We start from the raw sequence: 23,743 nt of genomic DNA, 5'->3' as shown, positions 1-23,743 counted from the left end.
AAACCTCCAAGTCCTAAAATACAGCTCAGTTTGCAAGCGGGCAAACTAAAAAGTCTGTGTAGGAGTCGTACGAGGGTGTGTGCATTGAAAATATTCAAAGGTGTACATGTGGGGTTTGCCTAGGCCTGACAAGACATTTATCAGGAGGTACAAGAGGAAGAGCAAAGAGTTCCCTCAGTGTAATTTATCACTATAAATTATGGAAGATGAGACACATCATAAAACAGTGATTATAAATCCCATCCAGGGAATGTGACAGTTTAATAAACTCAATAGCTTATGACATGGGGCTCAACAGAGATTCAACTCCAGGCTTATATTCATCACTTCTTGCATATTATTCTTTGTGACACCAAAAGCTTAACCTTCCCCTCTAAAGTAGCCAGTATTATGATTAAAAGAGCAACTATTTCCTGGTATAATTCTGAGCCCATGAGCCTGTTTTCTTTGTCTACGTAGTGCACTGTCTGCAGAAGCATACCTGAGTTAAAGGCATTTAATGCTTATTTCTAAATGCTCAGCACTCCTGTTTACTTCTCCAGATCCCTATAATTCCAGTAATACTGTGGAGTTTACAAGAACAATCCCAAACCTTTCTGAATAGCACTGGTACTATGAAACAAGAACTACTGGTAGGAAACTGAATGCAAAAGGTCTTTCTCACAAGTTCTTCAGTGTAACTTCCCTCTGCACCACCATTATCTATAGGTGAGGTGCTCTCAAATACCCGTTTCCTTGAGCAATGGTTTTAAGAATAATGCCAAAATTTAAAAAACGTAAATGCTACCTTTTTTTTTTAAAGGGCAATTTAAATTATTTTCAAACCAAATGTCTATGTGACTTTTGTCCTACCAGAATACACTTTTTTTTCTTAACATTTAGGTCTTGATCCAGCAAAAGCTATTTCCACTGTCACCCTCTACACAGAGGAAGAAGGAACGCTCGGGAAAACATTTTTTTCAGCGAAGCAGACACTGATACAATGTCTTTCTTTTGAGGCAATGGATCATAAAGGATTTTTTTGTCACCAGTTTAAAAAAAAACCAGTAATTGGACAGTAAAGATCAAGGAGTTCAGAACAAACAGTCCCTGCTAAAGTTAATTCACACCTTCTTGATCTCCATTTGTCCTTTAAAGTATTTCGTTGTTTTACGTGTTCAGTAACTACATTGATTTCCTTTGAGGGACTCTTCTAGATGATTCTACTACATCCCTCACTAGAATAATGTCTCTCAGGATTCCAGTATTTGCTTTTATTTTTATTTTATTTTAGACAATCAGATTTTGAAAGCTCTCAAACCTTGCAGAGGACACAACTGAAGTTAAACCACCAAATGTGTTATTCCTATGGAAGAAAAAACAGTAGTTTAACCACTTGCCATGTTTCCCATTGTCTCCCTGCACTGATAAAATTCCCCAGGACAGCTCCTGGATCTTGTCACCGTTACAGAATAATGTGGTGATATCAGTTGTGGCTTTGGTGTGATGGGCTCATTAATTGCTCTTAAGTATCTGCATGTTGCTGTTAATACTTAATCACTGGAATACATTTAAAAAAAAAACAAGAGGGAGGAATAAATACATGTCAAAGAATGAAAAAGATCAATACCAAATGCATTTACATCACTATTACTGTAGACAAGTTATCTTAGAAAGAGCAGTAGATACTGATTAAACAACTGCCCTCACACGAAGAGTAAAGGCCAATCCATTGCCTGTCAGAAAGCTATAAGCAAGGACCATGATTAGCCCCTGAACATACTTACCAAAGAGAAGGTCTGTGTGTAATAGAAAGCAGGGATATCCCAGCAGCTTTTGCAGCTTGGAATATTTTTCCTTCAACATCAATGCTTACAGCACTCGTGCATTCATCCAGCAATGCGTATTTTGGCCTTTCAAAAGTAGATAAAGAACATTACTCTTCTATGGTTTGGACTTTATTTTCATGTACGATGTTTAATTGAAAGAACAACAGAAAGGAATGATTTTTTTTGCCAGACAGCTGTCTCTCATTTACAGCTGTAAGCTGGCTAGCAACAACATAAAGTTCCCATGTACTATTCAGGTGCAGAGACAGCTTCCAGGAAAAATGGATTTTATTCCTTGGTCCATCTGAGTACACAGTGATCTAACTTTAGTGCTCTAGCTTGACCTAGTTTTATTCTGTCCTGTCGTCAAGTCATGCAGTAGCTCAGCCAACTCAGAAACTTTCTATCCACTGCTATGTATGGATTAGGCCGCCTTTGTGGGCTTGCAGTCTCCAAGACCAAAACGGTTTGGAGCCTGGCTTTCACACTTCCACAGCCTCTGCAACAGTCCACAAGACTTCAGCAGTATTAGTAGGACAAATGCACGGAAGATGTTTGTGCCTGAGATATTAAAGAAAGGAACATCTGGAAAGTGTATGCTATGTTGCCAAAAGCAAAGCTGAAGTAAGAAGCATTGCTCCAACTAAAAGCTTGTATGAATAAACAACAAGATCTGCGGTCCCATGCGACCATCTAGCTGTATTGCATATTGCATGGAGATTAAAGTCTGCTACTGCTCAAACTACAACTGGAAACCTGCAAATCTCTTTCTCCTTTTCAGATGCTACTTAGAGAACAAATTGAAATGCTTACTTATGGTAAAACATCCGAGCCATGCCCATCCTTTGTTTTTCCCCTCCTGATAAGACATCTTTCCAATCCATGACAGCATCCCAGCCTTTAAAAAAAAAAAAAAGCAAACAAAACCCATCAGGACAATGTAAGGTTATGGAGAAAATGCAGCTTCACTTGCAATATCTCTGCAACCAAAATCACAAAGGGCATTGTCATTGCAGAAGAGACAGCTCAGTGATCTGAATCACATCTTCTGAAATACCTTAGTGCCTTTCTATTGGCACACAATTGGAAAAATGTCCCAAACATCATGTCAATTCTGAAAGTAGAATTTAACCTTTTTGGCCATGTAGGAATTGTCAAAAACACTTTACTTCTTTACTTACCATCTCTTTGGAAAACCATCTTTTACCTGTGTATAACTAAGGAATTCATTCTGTCATGTCATTCAAATGAAAAAAGAGGCTTATAAAAAGTGGAAGCAAGGACAGGTGGCATGGGAAGAGTACAGGGACGTTATCCGGGAAGTTAGGGACCAGGTTAGGAAAGCTAAGGCCCGGTTAGAATTAAACTTGGCTAGGGATATTAAAGATAACAGGAAGGGATTCTACAGGTACATAGCAAATAAAAAACAGACTAGGGAGAATGTAGGCCCCCTCAGGAAGCTCTCAGGAGAACTGGCTACACGGGATTTGGAGAAGGCTGAGGTTCTGAATGACTTCTTTGCCTCGGTCTTCACTGGCAAAGGCTCTGACCACACCACCCAAGTCTTGGAAGGCAGATGCAGGGACTGTGAGAATGAAGACCTTGCGCCCACTGTAGGAGAGGAACTGGTTCGAGACCATCTTAAAAATCTGAATGTGCACAAGTCCATGGGTCCTGATGAAATCCACCTGTGGGTCCTGAAGGAGCTGGGGAATGAAGTTGTGAAGCCGCTGGCCATCATATTTGAGAAATCATGGCAGTCAGGTGAAGTTCCCGATGACTGGAAAAAGGGAAATATAACCCCATTTTCAAGAAGGGGAAAATGGATGACCCGGGGAATTACAGACCAGTCAGTCTCACCTCTGTGCCTGGCAAAATCTTGGAGCAGATTCTCCTGGAAGGCATGCTTAGGCACATGAAAATCAACAAGGTGCTTGGTGACAGCCAGCATGGCTTCACTAAGGGGAAATCCTGCCTGACCAATTTGGTGGCCTTCTATGATGGGGCTACAGAACTGGTGGACAGTTGATGTCATCTACCTGGACTTGTGCAAAGCATTCGACACTGTCCCACACGACATCCTTGTCTCTAAGTTGGAGCAACATCAATTTGATGGATGGACCACTCGGTGGATAAAGAACTGGCTGGATGGCCGCACGCAAAGAGTTGTGGTCAATGGCTCAATGTCCAGCTCGAGACCAGTAACGAGTGGTGTCCCTCAGGGATCGGTGTTGGGACCGGTCTTGTTTAACCATCCTGTTGGACGAGGCCTTGCGTGACAACGGTTTAGTGTGAGGTGTCCCTGCCCATGGCAGGGGGGTTGGAACTTGATGATCTTAAGGTCCTTTCCAACCCTAACTATTCTATGATTCTATGATTCTATGTTTGTTTTACAGAGCAATTTGCTATTCTTTCTTGAAAGGTGTGAGTGAGAATGATAACAAATTCAGAGAAATAAAGCATAAAATCCCATAAAGAGCACTGCCAGACTCCACTCACTACTTTAGGCAAAGAGTAACTGTCATCAAACTCAACAGAACAGAGGGATGCGTTCTGTGTGCACAGGCAAGTAGCTGGCATACAAAACTGCATACAGACAGGAGGATTTTCTATACAAAGTTCCCACTACCTTGCATTTAGAAATGACCCACAACTGTTGTAACCCTGGCTATCCTTATTGAATATTCTGCACAGAATCTAACTGATTTTTTCCTTGATCTCTTTCAGATACATGCAACAGAAGTGTGATGCATTCTGTCTGTGATCTGGTATTCCTGTGAGAACTCTAGTATGATTGATGCCCACTACTAATGAAAAACTTCAAATACCAAATTACCCTACTGAAAACTAGCTTTCAATCTAACAATCCAGATGGATGGAGTAGCAAAATGAGTTTTGAAAGGGAAAGTGTGGAGGTAGAGAAAATCTGGTAAGACATTTCTCTAATACAGCATCTATTCATGATGCAGCTGGAGCAGGCATGAGAAAGTAAAATACCAGTTTCCAAATCAGCCCAGAAACACTATAGCTAAAAAAATCAACAACACAACCTGTGGCTCTGCCACTGCCCAACTGAAAATAAACATTTGCCAGAAAAAAACTATAAGCAAGGTAAAGCAAGGAGGGTGGGCTGTGTCATTTCTGGTATCTGAACAAAGGTGAGACAAGTGGGGCTTGTGAGGGTGCAGGGGACTGAGGAGTGCTCTGCCCATGCCTGGTTGCTACACCAGGGCTTGGTAAGTCTGAGCAAAACCTCAGTGAAGCACCTGGTGGGAGGCTGTGTGACTGAAAACAGGAATTGATAATGCTAGACACTGAATTCCAAGGATTTTCTCTATGTAAAATTGTAAAATACAATGTAATGATTTTTTAATATCTGTGTATATAGTTAAGATTTAAAAAAACATGCATGCACACTGCAGAAAGACATCACCTTTAGTGATCCTATTGTTTTCCCCTAGTTTCTTTCCATTCTTGCTTAAGGATCCCAGTGGGCACCCCCTTGGAAGCACATGCTTTCTATCAGGAGGCTCCTAGCAAAGAAGGAGTTGGGTAAGGGTTAACTGAATCACCAGCTGGATGAACGCTGGTAAAGGGAACAGATAAAGAGGGGCTGCTGCTGAGCAGTCCCAGTGCTGGGACCACACAGTGAGCTGGAGTGATGCTCTAGTCGACACTTTCAGCTTCCAAAAAAGGACTGTAAAATACCTGGAGCACCCCTTTTTGGCAAAAGGTTCTAGGGGCAAGAGATGGGAATGTCCTTCAAGAAAGCCATAGAAACAATGATGCTTCTGAAGACAACGTTCAGGCTACTGCTCATATTCTGTTGTTTTTAAGCTGAGAATATAGATGAACTGAAGGGATCTGGATCTGAGCTAGAGTGTGGGTTGGTGTGCATGTGAGCACATGTGCCTGAGAAACGGCACAGTCATTCATAGTTTTTTCCAGATAAGCTGGTTTAAAAGACCAAAAGAGAATGAAGTTCAAGAAGAAGCATCGTATTGTCAGCAAAATCATTCTATTACTTCCCTAAAGGTATAAGATTAAGCCTCCATTTACCGGCATACAATGATCATCTCTGTGGTCACTTCTTACATTCTAACTGAGTATTAGTAGTGCATCTTGTCTCTTCCTGCCTAGCTCCCTCTTTTCATTTTCCTATTTGTCACTTGGAATGTCTCAAACAACAGATAAGGAAGAATCCATTTTAATATTGTAACTTTTTAAAATATATTTTCTAATGTCTGAACAATTTCCTCTGAACACTTGGGCACCGTAACTCACAAGAAACTGACTCCCTACTGTGCATTAACAATAATGCACCTACAAGTGTTTCTCTTTTCTTCCTGTTGACATGGCATATGTTAGTGAAGGTCACCAGTGTTCTAAAAATATCAGCCGAGTCAGTGGCTTATGTCACCCATAGCTACATCCGCTTCACAGATGAAGAACTGAAACAGCTTGTCCATGAATGCAGAACAAACGAAATGGCTTGTGAATGAACACAGCACAAACTTCTCAGTAGGTACAAACATAATCTTGGCTTTCAGAGTCCAAAGTCCTTGCCCAGCTTCTTGTTACACATAGCCTTTGGTTGCACGTGACATGATGTAGATGTGACAAACACTGGATGTCACAGAAATGCCTTTTGCAACCAATAAGACAAAGACCATGTGCAATGTGTTAGGGCAGAGCAACAGCAGTAGAAATATATACAGCTGTCAGCAGAAATTAGTGATAGCCTCATGACAGCAGCATTTCATTTTCTTGCATGGCTTCTTTTACGATTCTTTTTACCTCCATTTTCTCAAGGGAAAAGCAAGCTAAAGTTGACAACAACAACAAAGGGCTACATTTGGGGTCTGTGGCACAGTGTATCCTTCATCCTTGTAAATCCTCACACTTCGCATGCAAGACAGTGTTCAGCTGCCAAAACAAGATAAAAGTTCTTTTCCAGATCTACACTGCAATGTCATCAGACATGGGCTGGAGTCTTACAGCTTCATGACAGAAGAAAGGCTACCACAGTGAACTACAGCCAGAGAGTCCTCCCCTGGTGAGTTTTTTAACATGGAGGCCTCTTGCACAGCCTATGTCCCCAGGCAGCTGTCAAAATGGAAGAGAGCAGAGCCCGGGAGCTGTACAGGATGAATATGCAAGGACAATCCTTAGCTGAGGGAGGAACAAAGAGATCATCAATTGCATGAGCCCCAGCTCAGCATGACACTGCAGGGATTGTGTCTCTGGATTTCAGAGCCACTGGAAAAGCCAGCAGAGCATTCCAGAGTTCCTGCTGGTGCCGTAACAAAAGCAAATCCAGAGCTAAAATGCTCAGATGAAAAAATTTGGGAGAGAGGAAATGTGCTTATCTGTGTGTTTATACGTGGCCTAGCACAAAGGTTCCCTGGACAAGACCCAAAGATATGACAAACGTGCAAAATAATGAGGAATAATTATAATCTGGGGTGCTGAGAAACCATGAACAGGTTGAACTTGTTTAGTAATGTCATCAGCTCCAACCTGACAGGTCTGGTCATGCACTGAGCGTGCTGCTACACGTACCCATGGCTCCTCTCATGTGACAGACTATTAGGAGCCCAAGGCTGCATCCCCATTGACACTTGTTAAATAAATATACACAGATTTTCAAAGCAGGTTAAAAAGGAACCCCTTTACGCATATCTACTGCATATCTCTATGCCATTACCCACAATTTCTGGACATGCCTTTTCATCACCCATGCTGAAGACAGCCTTCTTTGCTATCCTCATTTTGTATGAGATTATTTTTCTGGTAGAGTTAGCAACTCAGCAGGTGTTGATGTGGGCTCCTTATTGATAATGTAAAGGTAAGTAACAAAATGCATTCCTGTAATATCCAGCAAGTGAGAAAAACATTGGTGTGGGCCTCAGTGGGAAGGAAATTCTGCCCCCACCAGCAAAGAGTGCTACTATCAATAGCAATTGTACTGGGTTCTTCTAGGGCTTCGACTCAGGGACATCTGGAACGGTGATGGTGGTGGAGAGAGGGACAGTTATTCTGGTGATTTTGATGTACTCTGTTGCTACCAACTGAAAAAAGTTTCATGAAGATAACACAGAAGCTCAATGCCAAACTGGGCTAATTATTCTTCTAACCATTCTATTTACTTCTAACTGGGTCAAACCTTATTGCTAGAAAACTGGAGGAATTTCTGCCATTGGCAGCAACAAGAACATCAGGCTCTTGTTGGCTACTTAACACTTGGAATCTGGTGACCCTTGTACTGATGCAATGTGGAAGTAATTCAGTCAAAGACAAGAAAGCTATGCCAGGACAAATAAACTGAGTCAGAGTTGCGCACTTCTGGCTCCATCTGGCTTTGTCATGACTGCCCACAGGGAGCAGAACACAAAACTGCAAAGCATCATATTATACACACATGACATTCTTGGTCAATTAAAGCACAACTGGGTCATGCCCTAAGGAGCCTGCTGTCTAGTAGAGGCTTAATACTGCAGGGGATAGGTGAAAGGGGATGAGACAGAAGTAAGCCTCTGAAGGAATGAGACAGAAGTAAGCCTCTGAAGGAGAAGAGGCTCTACAGACAAAAATACTGAAGAGCTATGTTAGATTTCTATAACGCAATGACTGAAGGATAGTTAGCTCCATTCTTAGGATGGTTTATGGAATCAGTTCAAAATAGTGTGGACATACCTGCTATACCCACAATAACTGGAATAACTAAAAATGGTTTCATTGATTTTCTTTAGATGTATTAAATTTCCAGAAGCTGTATATAGCATATAATAGAAACTGCCTGGGAATTTTTCAGCAAAACTTCTTTTCTATTGGAAAATGCCAAGATTTGTCAATCATCAAAGCAATCTGCAAGGAAGAAAAAGATGGCTTGGGGCAAGCCCCTCGTTCTACAAGCTTTATATGGAATTTTTCATTATTTTGCAAAGAAAAAGATCCATAGAAATTATTTTATCTCAAAAGTCTGATTTTAAGAATAAAATAAAATTCAAATTAAAAAATAATTCAGCTACCTATAAAAAAGATTTTCAACCGCTCACTTTCAACAAGTATTTCACTGGCTTGCTGATTCAAAAAGAACAGAATATGAGTCTTTGTCCCAGACTGGGAGAGCTCTAATGAATATGTAATCATATGAAATCCACGTAACGTGTCCAATCATATGTCATGGATTTTGTCTCTGCTCCTACCTCGTCACTTGCCTCCTGCAAATGCCCAAGGGGAAAAGAAAACAAGTAAGTGTATTACAGACCTAAAAACTATCCTGGTATGTGGTAATCTCTTCCCTGTTTTCCAGCTTTGCCCACTTCTGTCATTTTAGATCGCCAAGTACCCAAGACACTTTTTTGGTAACATTTGTGCAGACTTTTGTACAGTGTGTCCTTATCCCGACTGGAGTTTCAATAACGCACAAGTGAACATTAACAGTTTTTTATAGATTGGTGTGTGTCTCACACACACAGTCAGACAGGCAGAAGAGCAACAATGGGGTCAGCCATAAATACCTTCTTTGGCTCAGAAAGTAGAGTGAGACTGATCCAAACCCTGGGGGTTCAGTTTGGCAATACAGAACACTGACCCCAGACAACGGTACCTCTTGTGTGGAGCACAGTAACTGCCCCATCACCAGTTACGTGCTCCAGCTGCAGGGCTATAAACCACAACTATGCACATTGAGAGACTGCTGGGGATATGGTTTTGGCCGCTGAGGGTCATGAGTTAACGAGTACATCTACAAGTACCAGCACGCTATGAATGCACACTTCACAGTGGCTTCTTGCCACAGACAATTTAACTGCTCCTCCTTTTCCAGCTCCCCATTCTAACACATCTTCTTGTTCTTCTGAAATCTTCAAAGTGACTCGGGAATACTGGCAGGAATAGGTACAATGTCAGTGTAGGAGTAGAGGCCTTCTCTGCAATTATTCCAGTCACTGAGTTTAGCTCTCTGCCCACTTTTTCAATCCTTGTGTCATAGTAGCAGATCTGAATAATTATCTGAATCAGAATAATGGCAGATTCTTATTTTCTCATGGAACTTGAGGCCCAGCTTGAGTCATTCTTAACAAAAAAGCTTTAACCCTGAGAAAGATAAGAGTCTCTTAACAGGATTGTGAGGTGGAGAAGTATGTGTAGGTATACAACTGCTGCTGTAAATGCTTACTACTCCCCACTCCAAAATGTGCAGAAAAGACAGCAGATGAGTCTCCATGCAGGCTTAAAAAAATTAACAAAGCAACAGGCTGCCATCCAGGAATGGGAATTTAGACATTGCCTTGGGATACCCAGTGGCTAAAGTCCTACTTTTTGCTGACAGAATGATCCTGAGAGACACCAACCACACATATCACAAGGCAACACACCTGAAATACCCTCTCTAAAAGTAGAACTGACAACTGGCAGAGAGACTCGGGGTACAAGCTCTCTGTTACCAACTTTGTCCTATGTCTGTTTTAAAAGCATAATGGTGGGGAGGAAATACAAACTAGAGATCAGTGGCTGGTGGGAACAAAAGGACGAAAATTATTGCTTCGCTTGGGAAGAAAAAGCCAGGAAATGCTCCAATTTCTTAAGACACAAAAGAAGCCTTTAGCATCTTGACATTTACTGTGCCGGTGTATTTACACTGTCCCCTACTCTTAGGACAAACAACGGTGAGAACACATGGCAACTTAAACTGTAAACGGTAGCTGGTAACATATCTACTGCCAGCCATTGTCCTTTGGTTATTTTTGACTTGCTCACTCTGGTGGTGTGGTATCAGACACTCCTCATGACATATAGTTCTGCTGATCCCATTATCCAGGGGGGTGAAAGAAGACCTAGCTCTCCTGTTCGCATGCTTTTGAGTTGATGCAGTCAGTGACACTATAGGGTTTTAAGACAGGTTACGCTTTCTAAGAAAATGAAGGAAGGTCAGTGATCTCTCAATACCACAAAAAGACTGGCCATTACAAAAGAACAAGGTTTCTCAGCGTGGACATGGATTTACTGGGGAGAAGAGGAACACTTCGCTCTTCTACCTCCGTTAGCATCAGAAGCAACAATGATGTGGTTGAGCAGCTCCCACGACCACAGAAAGTCTGGATCCAGTTTTGCCAGTTGAGTAAGTAAAGCTCAGTCACACTGAGACACACACGTAAGGAATAGGTTTTGTAAAGCTTTTTACAGAACTATGCAATTTACCTCCTTCTCTTTGAACTATGTGGTACAGATGAACCATGTGCAGGATAGACTCCAGATCTCGATCTTGGTAGCCTTTCTCATGCATGTCATCCACTGTGTCTGGATAGATGACTTGATCACGTAGCGTTCCAATGGACATGTAGGGCCTGAGAAATACAGAGAAATCAGTCAATCTGGAGCTGGCTCCAAGCGCGTGCATCTTGCTGATACTCTGTAAGCAGAGTACAATGCTTTAAACACTTTGTTGCTAAAACTAGATTTATCTGTGGGTGCATTGTGGGAAAAATTTTTCTTAACTTCCCTTAAGGACAACGTATTGTTTCCATAATAGCTGATGACAGGGTAGCACCAGGGGCAGTATCATGCATGAAAACAAAATGATAGGTCAGGCAGAATAAACATCCACTTCATAGCCCCTTCTCACTGCTTTCACTTGGAACTGGGGAAACTCTATGCTGTGTTCAAGGTTTGGTAAGCTTAGAGATTACACATTGAATTAAACACTCACATGTTAAAATCAAATGGTAACAAAAAAGTTGCAGCTCAAACTTGGGGAAAATTTCCTTAGTGCAGCAGGAGATGCCCAAGTAAGGCAAAAGAGCACTGAAAGCCTCCTTTGCACACTATTAATTTGGACTGCAGTACTGGGACTGGGTGTAACTTATCTGACTCCAGAAGGCAGTGTAACACTTCTGAATTGCAAAAAAGCACACATTAGACAAGCTGATCAGCTTAAACCTCCCAGTGCCAGCCTCCCTCTGCCAAGCACAAGGCTGAGCTGTATGTGAAGCAGCTTCTGAATCACCACATTCCCAGACAAGGTAATCCCATCCATTTTACTAAAACAAGCTGTGTCCACCTTGGAGCCAGAGTCCGCAATCATGGCCATGTCCCTGCAATGGCTATGGATGGTCTCCACAATGTCACAAGCTGTTCCCGGCCTCTGGTACAGCCCAGACCCCATAAATCCTCGTAGTCTCTAAACAAAGTCAGCTCAAAGAACAATTGTACACCTCTCTAAAAGACACCAAGCCATTCAGGCTACGATGGCAAAGGCAACCTAAGAAACACTTATTTGACCATCTCTTTTGCTGCTCTTCTTCTAAGGATTTCTTGTGAAGGACAACTATCTATCCAGTCCCACAGATCCTGCTGATACTCTTGGAAGCTGGAAACACCCTGGGGATGATCTGTAAGATTCTGAGTTTGGAAGAGAAGGCCAGAGCTGAAGAACGGTCAGGTTCCAGACTCTGTTCTGCTTTCTGAGCCAAGAGCTACATTAACATCCTCTGAGTTCACCCGCCAAAACAATGCTAATCTTATTAAAGCTGTGGTACCAGGGGATGATGACAGAGAGGAGCAGTTAAAATTGGGCCAGCAATGAAGAGGTTTCCAAGAAGCTTGCCCTTACCACAGAGAAATGCTTCCAACAACTTCACAGTGTGTTGATGAGGGGTCAGTTTTCTTCCCTGACAAGCTCTGGACCTGTGTGGTGGGAAGGTCTCAGCCTTGATGAGGTTTTCCCTGACAGGTATGTGTAATACCTTAGCAGATGTCTTCTGTTCCCTTGGAAGTTTCTCTGCAGAAGGGGTGGCTCTACCCACTGTTATTCTGAGAGTCCCCAAAATACACCACAGAGTACTTTGAAGGAATTCATAATGCAACAGATGTAGAATTATAGAAGTAAAGCTGCAACATGAACTGAAAGTCACATTCAAGCTGGCATCAGAGGCACTGGTTTTAGTGCTGCAGAAATCCATGGTAAGCCCATCTGTAACTGCCTGAACTACTTTCATCCCCAGTTAGGTGAGGGTGGGAAGGGCAGGGGATCTGAACTGCTAGCAAATATCGGCCATCTCCCTGCTGTGGGCAGGCACCAAGATGGAGCCAAACCAGAACTGCAAATCAAATACAAGCACTGCTGCTCCTCTTCGCTCATTGTTCTGCTTTCTGTTAATTGTGGGAAGAGTGCTGCTCTGGGCTGCTGCATGAACACTAGCATCAAGTGCAGTGAACCGTTTCCATTAACGGGGATATTGCAAAATATCAACTCTAAACATTATGTAACTTCATGAAATAATGATATATTACATTTCCATGGTGCTCTCCATCCAAAATCCCAAAGGCCTTTACTGCTTGCATATGTGGAAATTATTTCACTCACTCCAGGCTGCTGCCATCTCTGGGACGGAAGACAGCAACTCCACCTGAGCTCAGAGAATCATAGAATCAAAGAATAGTTAGGGCTGGAAAGGACCTTAAGATCATCCAGTTCCAACCCCCCTGCCACGGACAGGGACACCTCACACTAAACCATGCCACCCAAGGCTTTGTCCAACATGGCCTTAAACACCGCCAAGGATGGAGCATTCACAGCTTCCCTGGGAAGTTTAAATCAGGCTGGGCTTAAGACTGTAATACAGGTGAAGCTGCAGGTAAGGGCAAGGAGGACAGAGTTGCCTATCGTATAATTTGGCTGGGGTTTAATACTTCACTCTTGTGAAGCGTGATCCTGTAACGACTACCAGCTCCTACCTCACAACTTGGAAGACAATGCTCACAACAACTGTGCCAGGACACTTGTTGCCATGCCATTTACTGAGTCACCAGCACCACTCCCTGGTACAACTGGATTTGCCTTGTGGCTTCCCATCTAAATCCACCAGTACTACCAAGAACACCTCCCCACACCTAGTTTGTAAAAATTAAAGAAAAGCCCAGCCTGCAGTGGAATAGCAAACCCCATCAATTACTGACTAACCAGCAGGCAGGAAGAATGGCTTATGGTTATGGGCCTGTCTAGGGAGATGGGAGAGCACATTCTGCTTTACCCATCCTACAGGGAGCCATTCGTGTCCCTGAAGGAACACATCATCTTGTCTGGCATGTGATGTCTTGTTTGGGGTTCCATCTCTTGACAACAAAGAGGCATCTCTGTGGTTGGTTTATCCCATTTATTTTAGGGTGGGGATGGATTGCCTCCTGGGGGTGTCTTGTCCCTCAGTGGGGGGTAGAGCTCAGACAACTAACGTAGCTAACTTCTAAAGTGCTAAAGTTAGATGAGATCTCATCTAACTCACACTCTCAAAAACTCATAGTAAACCAGACTTCTCTGTCTTGAAGACAATAACCTCCTTACATACCACAGGTGCCACAAATTCTAATGCACTAAAACCTATTAAACACCAGATGTTATTGTAATTACAGTTACTTGTGTGTGATAGCTAGGCATAAAGTGGTAAGAAGTAACTGGATGCAGGAACAGTGAAATTTTGGCTTTGACAGTAAGCTCCTTGTTAGAATACTGTTTTCATTAAATTCTTAGTTCAAACAACAAAACCAGTCTTTTTGTCCTGAAGTAGTACTCCAGTTTAACTGGCCTTGGTTGATTTCTGATGGAGTTTTTATACTCGGCCAGTGTCTGGGTTCCACTCTCAAAGAAAGCACTCTTACAGACTCTGAAAGCAACATGTCTGCTGTGTGGAGGTCATGTCTTCGATGGTAAGAGCTCAGCAATTGTCTTCTTTCTCTGCTCTCTGAAAAAAGATTCCTACAGTGGTTTTGAGAGACAGGATTTAAGATCAGTGATCCCTTTTTAAAGCTTTGGTATCAGACTTCCAGAAACCTAAGAAAACTTACTGATTCTTGCCTGGTTTTCTGGAATTTCAAGACATTTATTGGAAGAGACACTTTCATTTCTCAGGAACTGATCATTTTTTCAGGCAGTTTGACAGTTTTATTGTATCACCAATTTGTGTTTGGTGCTTCACTTTGCAGTGTTGTAACTTCATCCTGCTAGTAACAAGCCATCATCCCTAAGGCTTTCAGTTTCCTCCTTGTACCACAGGCTTTAAAGAAAAATGATATAAAGACATGCTGCAATCTGAAGCCTGTGGTACGGACAATTCCCCAGTGCCCTATTGACACATGATATTGTGTACAATGCTGGCAAATTACTGGGGAAATTATACTGGGAGGAAGAGCGAGCGTGGCCAATGACACAGTTTCTTTATTGTGCTTTGCTTTGGGAGGGAGGTGCTACAAAACATAGAATCATAGAATAGTTAGGGTTGGAAAGGACCTTAAGATCGTCTAGTTCCAACCCCCCTGCCGTGGGCAGGGACACCTTATGCATATTGGAGTACACATCAGTAACTTGTCTTTCCAAACAGAGGGCTTACACGCTGAAGCTGTTAGGCATAAAAGAGGGGTACAATGCCAATTCAAAGGTTTTGTAGATTAACACATCACACTGCTAATGAGGCAGTGTTAGCTATAACTAACACTTAGTAATTCTCTGATGTCTTGAAGAGCAGAGGGCTTCGCTCTTCTGGGTAGCAAGTTAAGGGAAGACGATTTGCTTAGATGTCAGTAAATTTGTGTTCCCAAACCAGAACAAGCCATATCCACTTGAAATGTTTACAAATGAATGTATTCAAAGGTGTTTTCATCTTCCATGTAAAATAAATTGTGCTGACAGAACTGATAACCTGTTCTGACATCCATAATAATATTTTAAAGAATTATAGCAACTAACCAATACGCACTTTGAGAGGCTATAAAGCAATCAGAATGGCCAGAGTCTTAATTAGAAGCACTCTGGAATAAGAAAGGGACCAAAAACATATCTTAATTAAGAGCTGACATCAGAAGTTATGGAATATTAGTCCAGTGTAAGTGCCCAAGAAACAGCTTCCAGGTACAGGCTGCGATTAATACTTCCTCCATGAAAGGTAAAGTCTAAAAACATGCGGCTTGTGATTCTGGAACCCCAGAATCCCATCTGGATGTCCCCAAGTGAGCAATCAGGACCTGACTTGCCATTTGATGTCCAAGTGTATTTGCAATTATTATTGCACTATTATTCTCACAGTCATGCAAAGTTATGTGGGAAAATTATGTGTAATGCGACTATAAATTCTTGACTGATCCATCCTTTAAGTTTCTGTCTCCGGCTGACAAAATGCCTCTCTAATATATCCAAGTGGGAGAGAGAAAGGAGAACACTACACCTAGAATTCTCCTTTTAATATAAAATGCAGTTTGCATTTTCAAAGGAAATTGGGATGGTTTCAGAGTGCAATTCAGAGTGCTTCCTTTGACATCTAAAATAAAATGTATTCCAAATTTAAGCACCTCTATTTAAGAAGATGATTCTGGAGCCCAAACTCCAGCCATGGAGGTGTCTTCCAAGAAAACCTGGAAGATTATAAGGAGTCAGTGCTTGCACTGAAGAATCTCCAGTCCAGAAAGCCAAGAGCACTGCTCATACCTACAACTGTGCTCAAATGCTAATTCCCCAGAAGGTCCAGTGCAGCATGGAATACAAAACCAGCATCTTTAAGTCCAGCACAAAACACTGCAGCTACTACAGATGCAAGAGGAAGGACTGTATGACAAGCTAATGGTTAGCTAGAGTCCAGGCTAAAGAGGAGTCAAAGGGAGGGCACATTCTGATCTTCCCACTGAAGCAAGGAAACTCCTGCTAAGAGACAGGAATAGTGTGTCAGAAGAGAGTTACTGGAAAGAGCCTAATGGTAACTACACTAGTGAGAGTCTTCAACTGGAAAGAGGGAGACTTTAGTACTAGTTCCTTGTGACATGTTATTTATGCTATTCCTTTTCCCCCCAGTGCTCTTTAATATAAAAAACAATAACTACCCTAATCCCTCAGAAGCACTGTAAAAATATATTAAAGGGGGTTCTAATCTTATTTAGGTGCCTGGTGTCAGGAGAGAGCTTGTTACAGATTAACGGTTTAATGTTTAGTACTCAGTTTGGCACCCAAACTTCAGTAAAAGGCCGAAGTTCAGGTATACATTTATATTTAGAGATTCCTATGGATTAACTCTAGGTGGCTCCCTTTACCTACTACTTTTCCTTTTTTTTTTTTTTTGGCTCCTTTTCCCAAAGCCCTAAACCTGTGCTTGATTATCTCGGGGCTCCACCTATACTTACAACTTTCCATCACCTTGCTGGTGACAAGATCATCACTTTCAGGTGCTGTAATACCTTGTCTGGAATCACCTCAGCAGAACTCCAACACTTGCCAGGTCAATAGTAAAACCTCCATAGTTTTCAACAGCAGCCAAGCTTGATGAACAGTGATGCTCAAGAAACACCAACCTCCACTAAGTGTTCTGGGCTCCTCATAGTTCTTTGATATCAGCAAGAAAATAAACAGCAAGAAAATAATGACGGCACCACCTCAACAACTTTCAGAAAATAAAAGGTCTTGAAGAAATAAGAATTAAGTGCTCTTCTTAACTAGCATTGTAGCTCTCATAAGAGCATTAAGTAGCTCTCACACAGAAGGTGGTAGTACCAGACAGTTAAAAAATAATAAATAATATAATATTTAGAAAAATGTTAAAAAACCCGCAAGCTCAGGTTACCGTGCTGTATCTAGTTCAAGGGATTTTAGGGCCAGCTAAAGTTACAGCAATCCTTCTAAAGATATAAATAATTGATCTTTCTTTAAAATACCCTACATTGAACTCTCCTCTACACTCACACAGAACTAGCCATGATCATCCTCTAAATATTTCAGATAGATCAATTACCAGAGTGGAATTCAATCAGCTTATTATAGCCATTAACTTAGTTAACAAGAAATGAAATGCACAGAATGAAAGGCTGAATTCTCAATGCACATAATTAGAATCTAATATCAAAGGCTGAAAAAACCCACCACTGTGGTTTCCTTTGCAAAGAAGCCATGCACATCTCTGCAAGAAAATAATCTGGGAGGAAATAAGAACCAGAAGGGTAAAAGAAACCTTTAATTTAAAGCTCTCCTCATGCTCAGGTATCATCTCAGCTCATGATTTACTTATTCACCATTACCAACATGACTTATAATAAAATTAGAACTGGTAAAATTGCGTAAAAGTTTAAGGTGAACAATTCACAAAATTATTCAGTTCAGTCAATTTGTATCTTGTGATAGACAGAGACAACAGAAAAGACCAGAGGAACATATGTATAATGAAAAACAAATCCCAGAATATTTCTACAAAATACAAACAGCTAATGGAATCTGAAATAATTATATGTGCTGCAATGAATCAAATCAACCAGGCAGACAAGTAAAGGAAATATACTCTCCTTTTCTTAAACATCCGATCTTTTCAGGCCCGGCCTTTCCATACCTGTGGCAGTCCTGATGATAAAAGGATTATTTGGATGGATGATCATTAAGATTAATGAAATGCAAAAAAAAGAACAATGAGCTGCTCTGGACAAGAGCGCAGCCTGCCAGTCCCACCAGGCATACCCCAGCCTAAGAGGTGTTCCTGACTTTTATCACAACAATCTAACACAGTGAGCAAGGAAGTTTCCCTCTTTTAGAAAGATCCCAAATTATTTATGGTTTTGCAGATGAGAAGTGACTCCTTACTTCACAGGGAAAAGGAAGTGCAGACAGTGAAACCTCTACAGCAGAGGCTGCTTTTGCTCCAGGTTTCTGTAATGCTTAGTTGTCCATGGCATAGTTTTTTTCCCATGCACTGCCATATGAATATGCAAGTAATACTAGGACAATAGCGTGTCTCCAGCGAAACACCCTGCCAACAAGTGAGAACTCACACACTGCACTCACTTCCCTCCCTGATCCTCTGTGAAACAACGCGTTACACAGGACAGAACATGACAGTGCAGAACACAAAGACACACCATGTATATGGATACATGGAATATTATTACAGCCATTTTACAAGCATTATAGGTACCTGGAGTCGCCATAAGAGAGCTGTAGTAATCTCTAGCAGAAACTAAAATTGATAGGGTATAATTAATGCAAAACATTAGGCAGATAAAAAAGCCTGGAAGACTCTTTTCTCCTGGGAAAGACATGCTTCCATCTAAATTAGGCTAGTGCACACATGCTGAACTGCAGAAAATACTCACCTGCTACATGCTCCCATGAGACCATCATATAATTAATGACTCAAGAACAAAGAACTGAAAATTTAGTGTTCTCAGGACTACTCAGCATTATTCGCAGAAGAGACTCATCTCACCTAAAAGCTACTCATCCGAGTCTGGGTTAGTCACCCCAGACTCTCTTTGTAGTCAACAGAGTCCTCTATTAAACTGGTACCTCTAGTAGGTTCCATGTATCTTAGATGTTTGTCCTAGGACACAGGATGTACAACTGCAGTGATCTGAACTGGAAGACTATTGTGTATTGAGGAGTTAGGGATCCACAGAACAGTTAACCTGAGTGGGCATGGGCATGTGCTATACTTTGCTGCACTGTGTTGAGCTGTGCTGCACATATAACTTGGCCTTCATGCCAGTGCTCTGCTGTACTTATCACTTGGCTGCAGAATAAATTTTGCCAGCTAATCACAACGAGGGAGCCTGCAAGCAGCTCCCACTTGGCACCAGCAATTACACCACCTGTGTGTGCTTGTCTTTATCTTGAACCAAAGCAGCATGTTCTCATGCTAACATCCTTTGTTTGACAGTGGAAATGATAAATGGAACTGTTTACTGCTAAGAAAATCCTATCAGAGTGCTAAAGACCATAATGCCAATGAACTTTAGTACAGATGGAATAAAGTGCAGCCTGCCATGTTCTGACTAGAGGTCTGTCTGGTGCTGCACAATGCTGGGCTCCTAGCATATGATGAGACATAATTGCCACAAAGGTGATAAAGGCACTGGCACATCTCTCCTACGAGGGAAGGCTGAGAAAGCTGGGACTGTTAAGCCTGGAGAAGAGAAATCCCATGGGAATCTCATCAATATATATAAACATTGGAATGAAGGGTGTAAAGAGGAAAGAGCCAGGCCCTTTTCAGTGGTGCCCAGAGGCAATGGGCACAAACTGAAACACAGGAGGTTCCCTCTCAACATCAGGAAACAATTTTTCACTGTGAGAGTGATAAAAGCATTGAAACAAGTTGCCCAGAGGGGCTGTGGTGTCAAAAGTTGTCTGGACATGGTCCTGGGCAAACAGCTCTAGGTGGCCTTGCTTGAGCACAGCGGTTGGACAAGACGATCTTCAGAGGCTTCTTCAACCTCAGCCATTCTGTGATTTTGTGATTATCTACACTATCAACTTATTCCTTATCTCCAATAAAAGGAATTTTAATTAATGCATTACACAGTTTGAATACCTTTCTTACTGGCATCAACAAAGAATGTCTAATTTTTAACTGCCTAAATGAACAAAGACAAATTCTACTTTTAGTGTAAGAGTTGATGGCTTATTGCTTTAACTTGTTGTGTGATGATGGAACACTTGCATAAAAAATGGCTAAGTCTTCTCTCTGGAAGGTGAGCAGTTACTATGAACACTGCTTTGTCTCCAAGAAATGCAGAACAGAATCACCATGCTGAATAAAATTTACATTTCCTTTTGAAACCACAGTGAGTTGGAGGAGGGAGGCAAACATAAGACTAGACCCTAAGAAACATGTCTGAGTGAGCAGACCATGCAGAGGCTGGGAGAGTGCTGAAGGTCCAGTTCACCTTGGAGCTGCGACACGGTTCTGGAGCCCAGGACACAGGGGCAGGCAAAAGGCAGAGCCTATACTTCATGGGAAGGACTACCACCTTCTCATCAAGCGGGAAGTGTTGGCTATGCCTATTATTTGGATATTTAAAAGCATAGAGTACTGTAATAAGAGTTTCTGATTGAAAACTATATTAAGGAGGAGGAGAAAGGACTTCTTTCCAGAGAAAATGGTACAGTTCTGATAAGTTATTAGAAGTTTGAGCTGACCTGCTCTCACAAAAGCCAGCATCCTTTCAGTCTTTTCATACCAAGCTTTTTCATGTCAGGCAGGTTTTGTAGTTTACTTTTCCTAGTGTTAAATAGCCAAGGTGTTTCTCATAATTTGACACAAAGCTTCTGAAGCATGTTTTCCAAGTAAAACTTTACTGAAATAGTAAACATTTGCCATCCTGCTCATCTGTCAAAGATCCTTTGTTGCACAGCTGGAATGTAGGGCATTAAGCTGGAGGTAACTCCCCAAGCTGGACACAGTAATGGCACATCTCTGCAGAAACCAGGTCATGTAAACACAACCACCAGATTACTCCCTAACATGCAAGTTTGTCCATACCACTGCTAAGTTACACAGCGGTCTCAGTGGACCTGAAGGTGAATTTGTTCCCTTGGCACTGCTATCACAACTAAATTTTAAAGGCAAGTGAGCTGTTTGTCTCAGCAAAATGAACCTAGAACAGATTAAATGGACTGTCAGTTGTTTTGCTGGATGCATCCTATAAATACCAGCCACATATTCAGTGCTTATAATCTATTTAGTGACTTCACATTTATAAAATGTGAAGCTTAACCTGACAGTGTATTTAAAAAAAAAAACAACTTCAAAGCCTACTTTTACCAGCTTTTAAATGAAGTTCCATAAATAGTCTGGCACATACATGGATGCCTGGAAAGGTGGTACAGGCAACATGTAATTATTGGTGCTAAGAACTTTTGATATTCAAAATCCTATCAAAAGAAGCAAGTGGGGGGTGGAGGCATTGCAAGCTCATGCTAGCAAGAACATGGTGTCCAAAATATATTATGAAACATGGAGCAGCTGATTGCCAGAGATCCTAGGAGAAATATTCCTGCAACTGGACATCCTCACAGACAGAAGTTTAGCTCTTGAGGAAAACATCTCAAAGGAACATAAATGGAGGAATTAGTGCCAGAACTGAAACAAGATTTACATGCTTAGTACTGAAGCAGTACACAAAATAGGAAGGATGCTGCTTTGATTACAAGAACGGATTTCACTTTTTAGTGGCATATACATCAAGGTATTTAATCAGACATGCAACTGATAGCACTTCACATTATATTTCTGTGTATCTTCATAGGAATGCAATGAATTAGGGAGTGGACATTAATCCTTTGAATGATCAAGTTCTTATATGGATCCCAAACAAAAGGGGCTTGTCTTGTATCAAATTAAGTGACCACATTGTGCTTTAAGTGAGACATCTCCATGAGAGAGAATGACACCTCTCCATCCATTTATACAGAAAGTGATAATAAGAGAACCTGCTTCAACTGGAAAGGCCACCAGTAAGTAAGAGACAATACTGAAATCTCTGTACCAAATCAAGCCTGGACTTCCCTGGTGATTCAAACTTGTCAACAAGGGTCCATTTGTAACAAGTGTAGTACTGGCTTCTGTGCTTCAGACAACTGACCTCTAGGAAATGCACTAGTCTCTATATGGAGTAAAAGCTGAATATGTATTAACACATCTCAAATCCTCACCCCTGTTTAGACATGGTATCTCCCATGGCCGTAACATGCTGCAGACATGACACCAGTCTGAAGGGACTGAGGGACCACAATGCCAGAGCATGCTGAAATTCTTCACAAACATCAATTTAGCTGCAGCCTTTCAAATTGGCACTGGATTTATGTAAATACATTTTAAATCTAAACTGAACTCCAATGCAGCAAGCTGAGTAAAGCTTCGGTCTGGGATTTCTGCAACACTTTTCCTAATAACAGAAAATATGTGTAAGCTGTGCATGAATTACCTGACTCTTCTGTCTGGCTGGTAAGGAAGGCACCTTACATGGCTTGAGAGGCAGTAGCAGCTAATCAACAAAGCCATTTTCTGTCTCTGACTATAAGCATAGGTTAATCTTGTTCACAATCTGCTACCAAGAGGTACTGTCAATACCTGTGATCAGTCAGCACACAGACCTAGTGAAAAACCTTCAAACTTTAGAGCTGTGAGTAAGCCTTCAGTGGAAAAGGAGAGGTCTCTCAGTGATCCTGCCAGGCAAAGCTTCAGCTAACCTGCAGGGCAGCAAGACAAGAACTTTTCTGTTCTAGGTGAGACAAGACAGGACTTCCTTCAGTCAGGAAGAAGTGCAAGCATTTCTAGACAAGTCCCAGTAAGATGAATCAGGAAAAGCTGTGCCCTGGCTGAAAGGATAGCCTAACAGCCCCCTCAGATGCCAGGCCACACTTTTCAATGAACACAGAATACTGAGTTAACCTGTCTTGAACCGATTCATTTTAAAAAAAGAAAAATGAAGATACAAGTAGCAAGCCATTTGTTAAAGCCAACCTACATCAAAACAGTATATGCAACTGAAGCATGGTATGTTATATTTTGTGATAACAGTCTAGCACATACCTTTTTCTCACCTATCAGATAAGTGGTGAACTTTGGAAATAAACATATTTAAAAGGAACTCGATAACAGTAAGTATGACAGATAGATGCAGTGTGCAAGGGAGTAGATATCTATATAGCATGATATGAACTGTATGAACTGATGGCAAAGTACTGAAGGAACAAGTCAATGTGGTGGTGTACTATCAGCAAAGTGCTGAAGGGCAGTGATAATGCTAGTGCGGTGTTGGCATGAGCAGAGTACAGTTTTACTCTAGCTGACCCAACTAAAGGGATCATAGATAAAGACAGGGCAGTATGAGCTGACAAGAAATTAGGATGTGCAGAATAAACATATCACAGACACATCTGAGCCAATTTAAATGGGATGAGGCAAAAGAACTCACACGGGCCTATTTGCCTGGAACTTAATTTGGGCTACCCCTCTAACCGACCACAAGCTAATGAAAAAGTAGTGTAGTACAGAAGAATCATATATATACACCTACTGCACATGCACATACTTTTAGATATCCTGTATTACATATGAAAGTAACACAACTATATTGCAAGATTAAATTGTTTAGGTAAGCAAGAATTGTCTTAGGAAACAATCGTATTTTAA

General features: G+C 41.5%; 1 protein-coding gene across 1 annotated transcript in view; it reads right to left on the bottom strand.

Annotated features, from left to right (window-relative positions):
* Window positions 1-23,743, bottom strand: part of ABCD2 (ATP binding cassette subfamily D member 2) — a 48,904-nt gene that overhangs the window by 4,844 nt on the left and 20,317 nt on the right. Inside the window, exons 7-9 of the mRNA XM_061467454.1 lie at window positions 11,013-11,158; window positions 2,622-2,706; window positions 1,767-1,892 (exon numbers count right to left, since the gene is read on the bottom strand). Of these exons, the coding sequence (XP_061323438.1) occupies window positions 1,767-1,892; window positions 2,622-2,706; window positions 11,013-11,158 (357 nt within the window). The remainder of the gene's footprint in view (window positions 1-1,766; window positions 1,893-2,621; window positions 2,707-11,012; window positions 11,159-23,743) is intronic.

Source organism: Pezoporus flaviventris, unplaced genomic scaffold, assembly GCF_033815535.1.
Source record: "Pezoporus flaviventris isolate CSIRO_AGI_PZ_B2104156 unplaced genomic scaffold, CSIRO_AGI_Pfla_v1 ptg000045l, whole genome shotgun sequence".
In the NCBI taxonomy this organism is placed as follows: Eukaryota; Metazoa; Chordata; class Aves; order Psittaciformes; family Psittacidae; genus Pezoporus; species Pezoporus flaviventris.
This window is presented reverse-complemented; position numbering and strand designations above follow the sequence as displayed.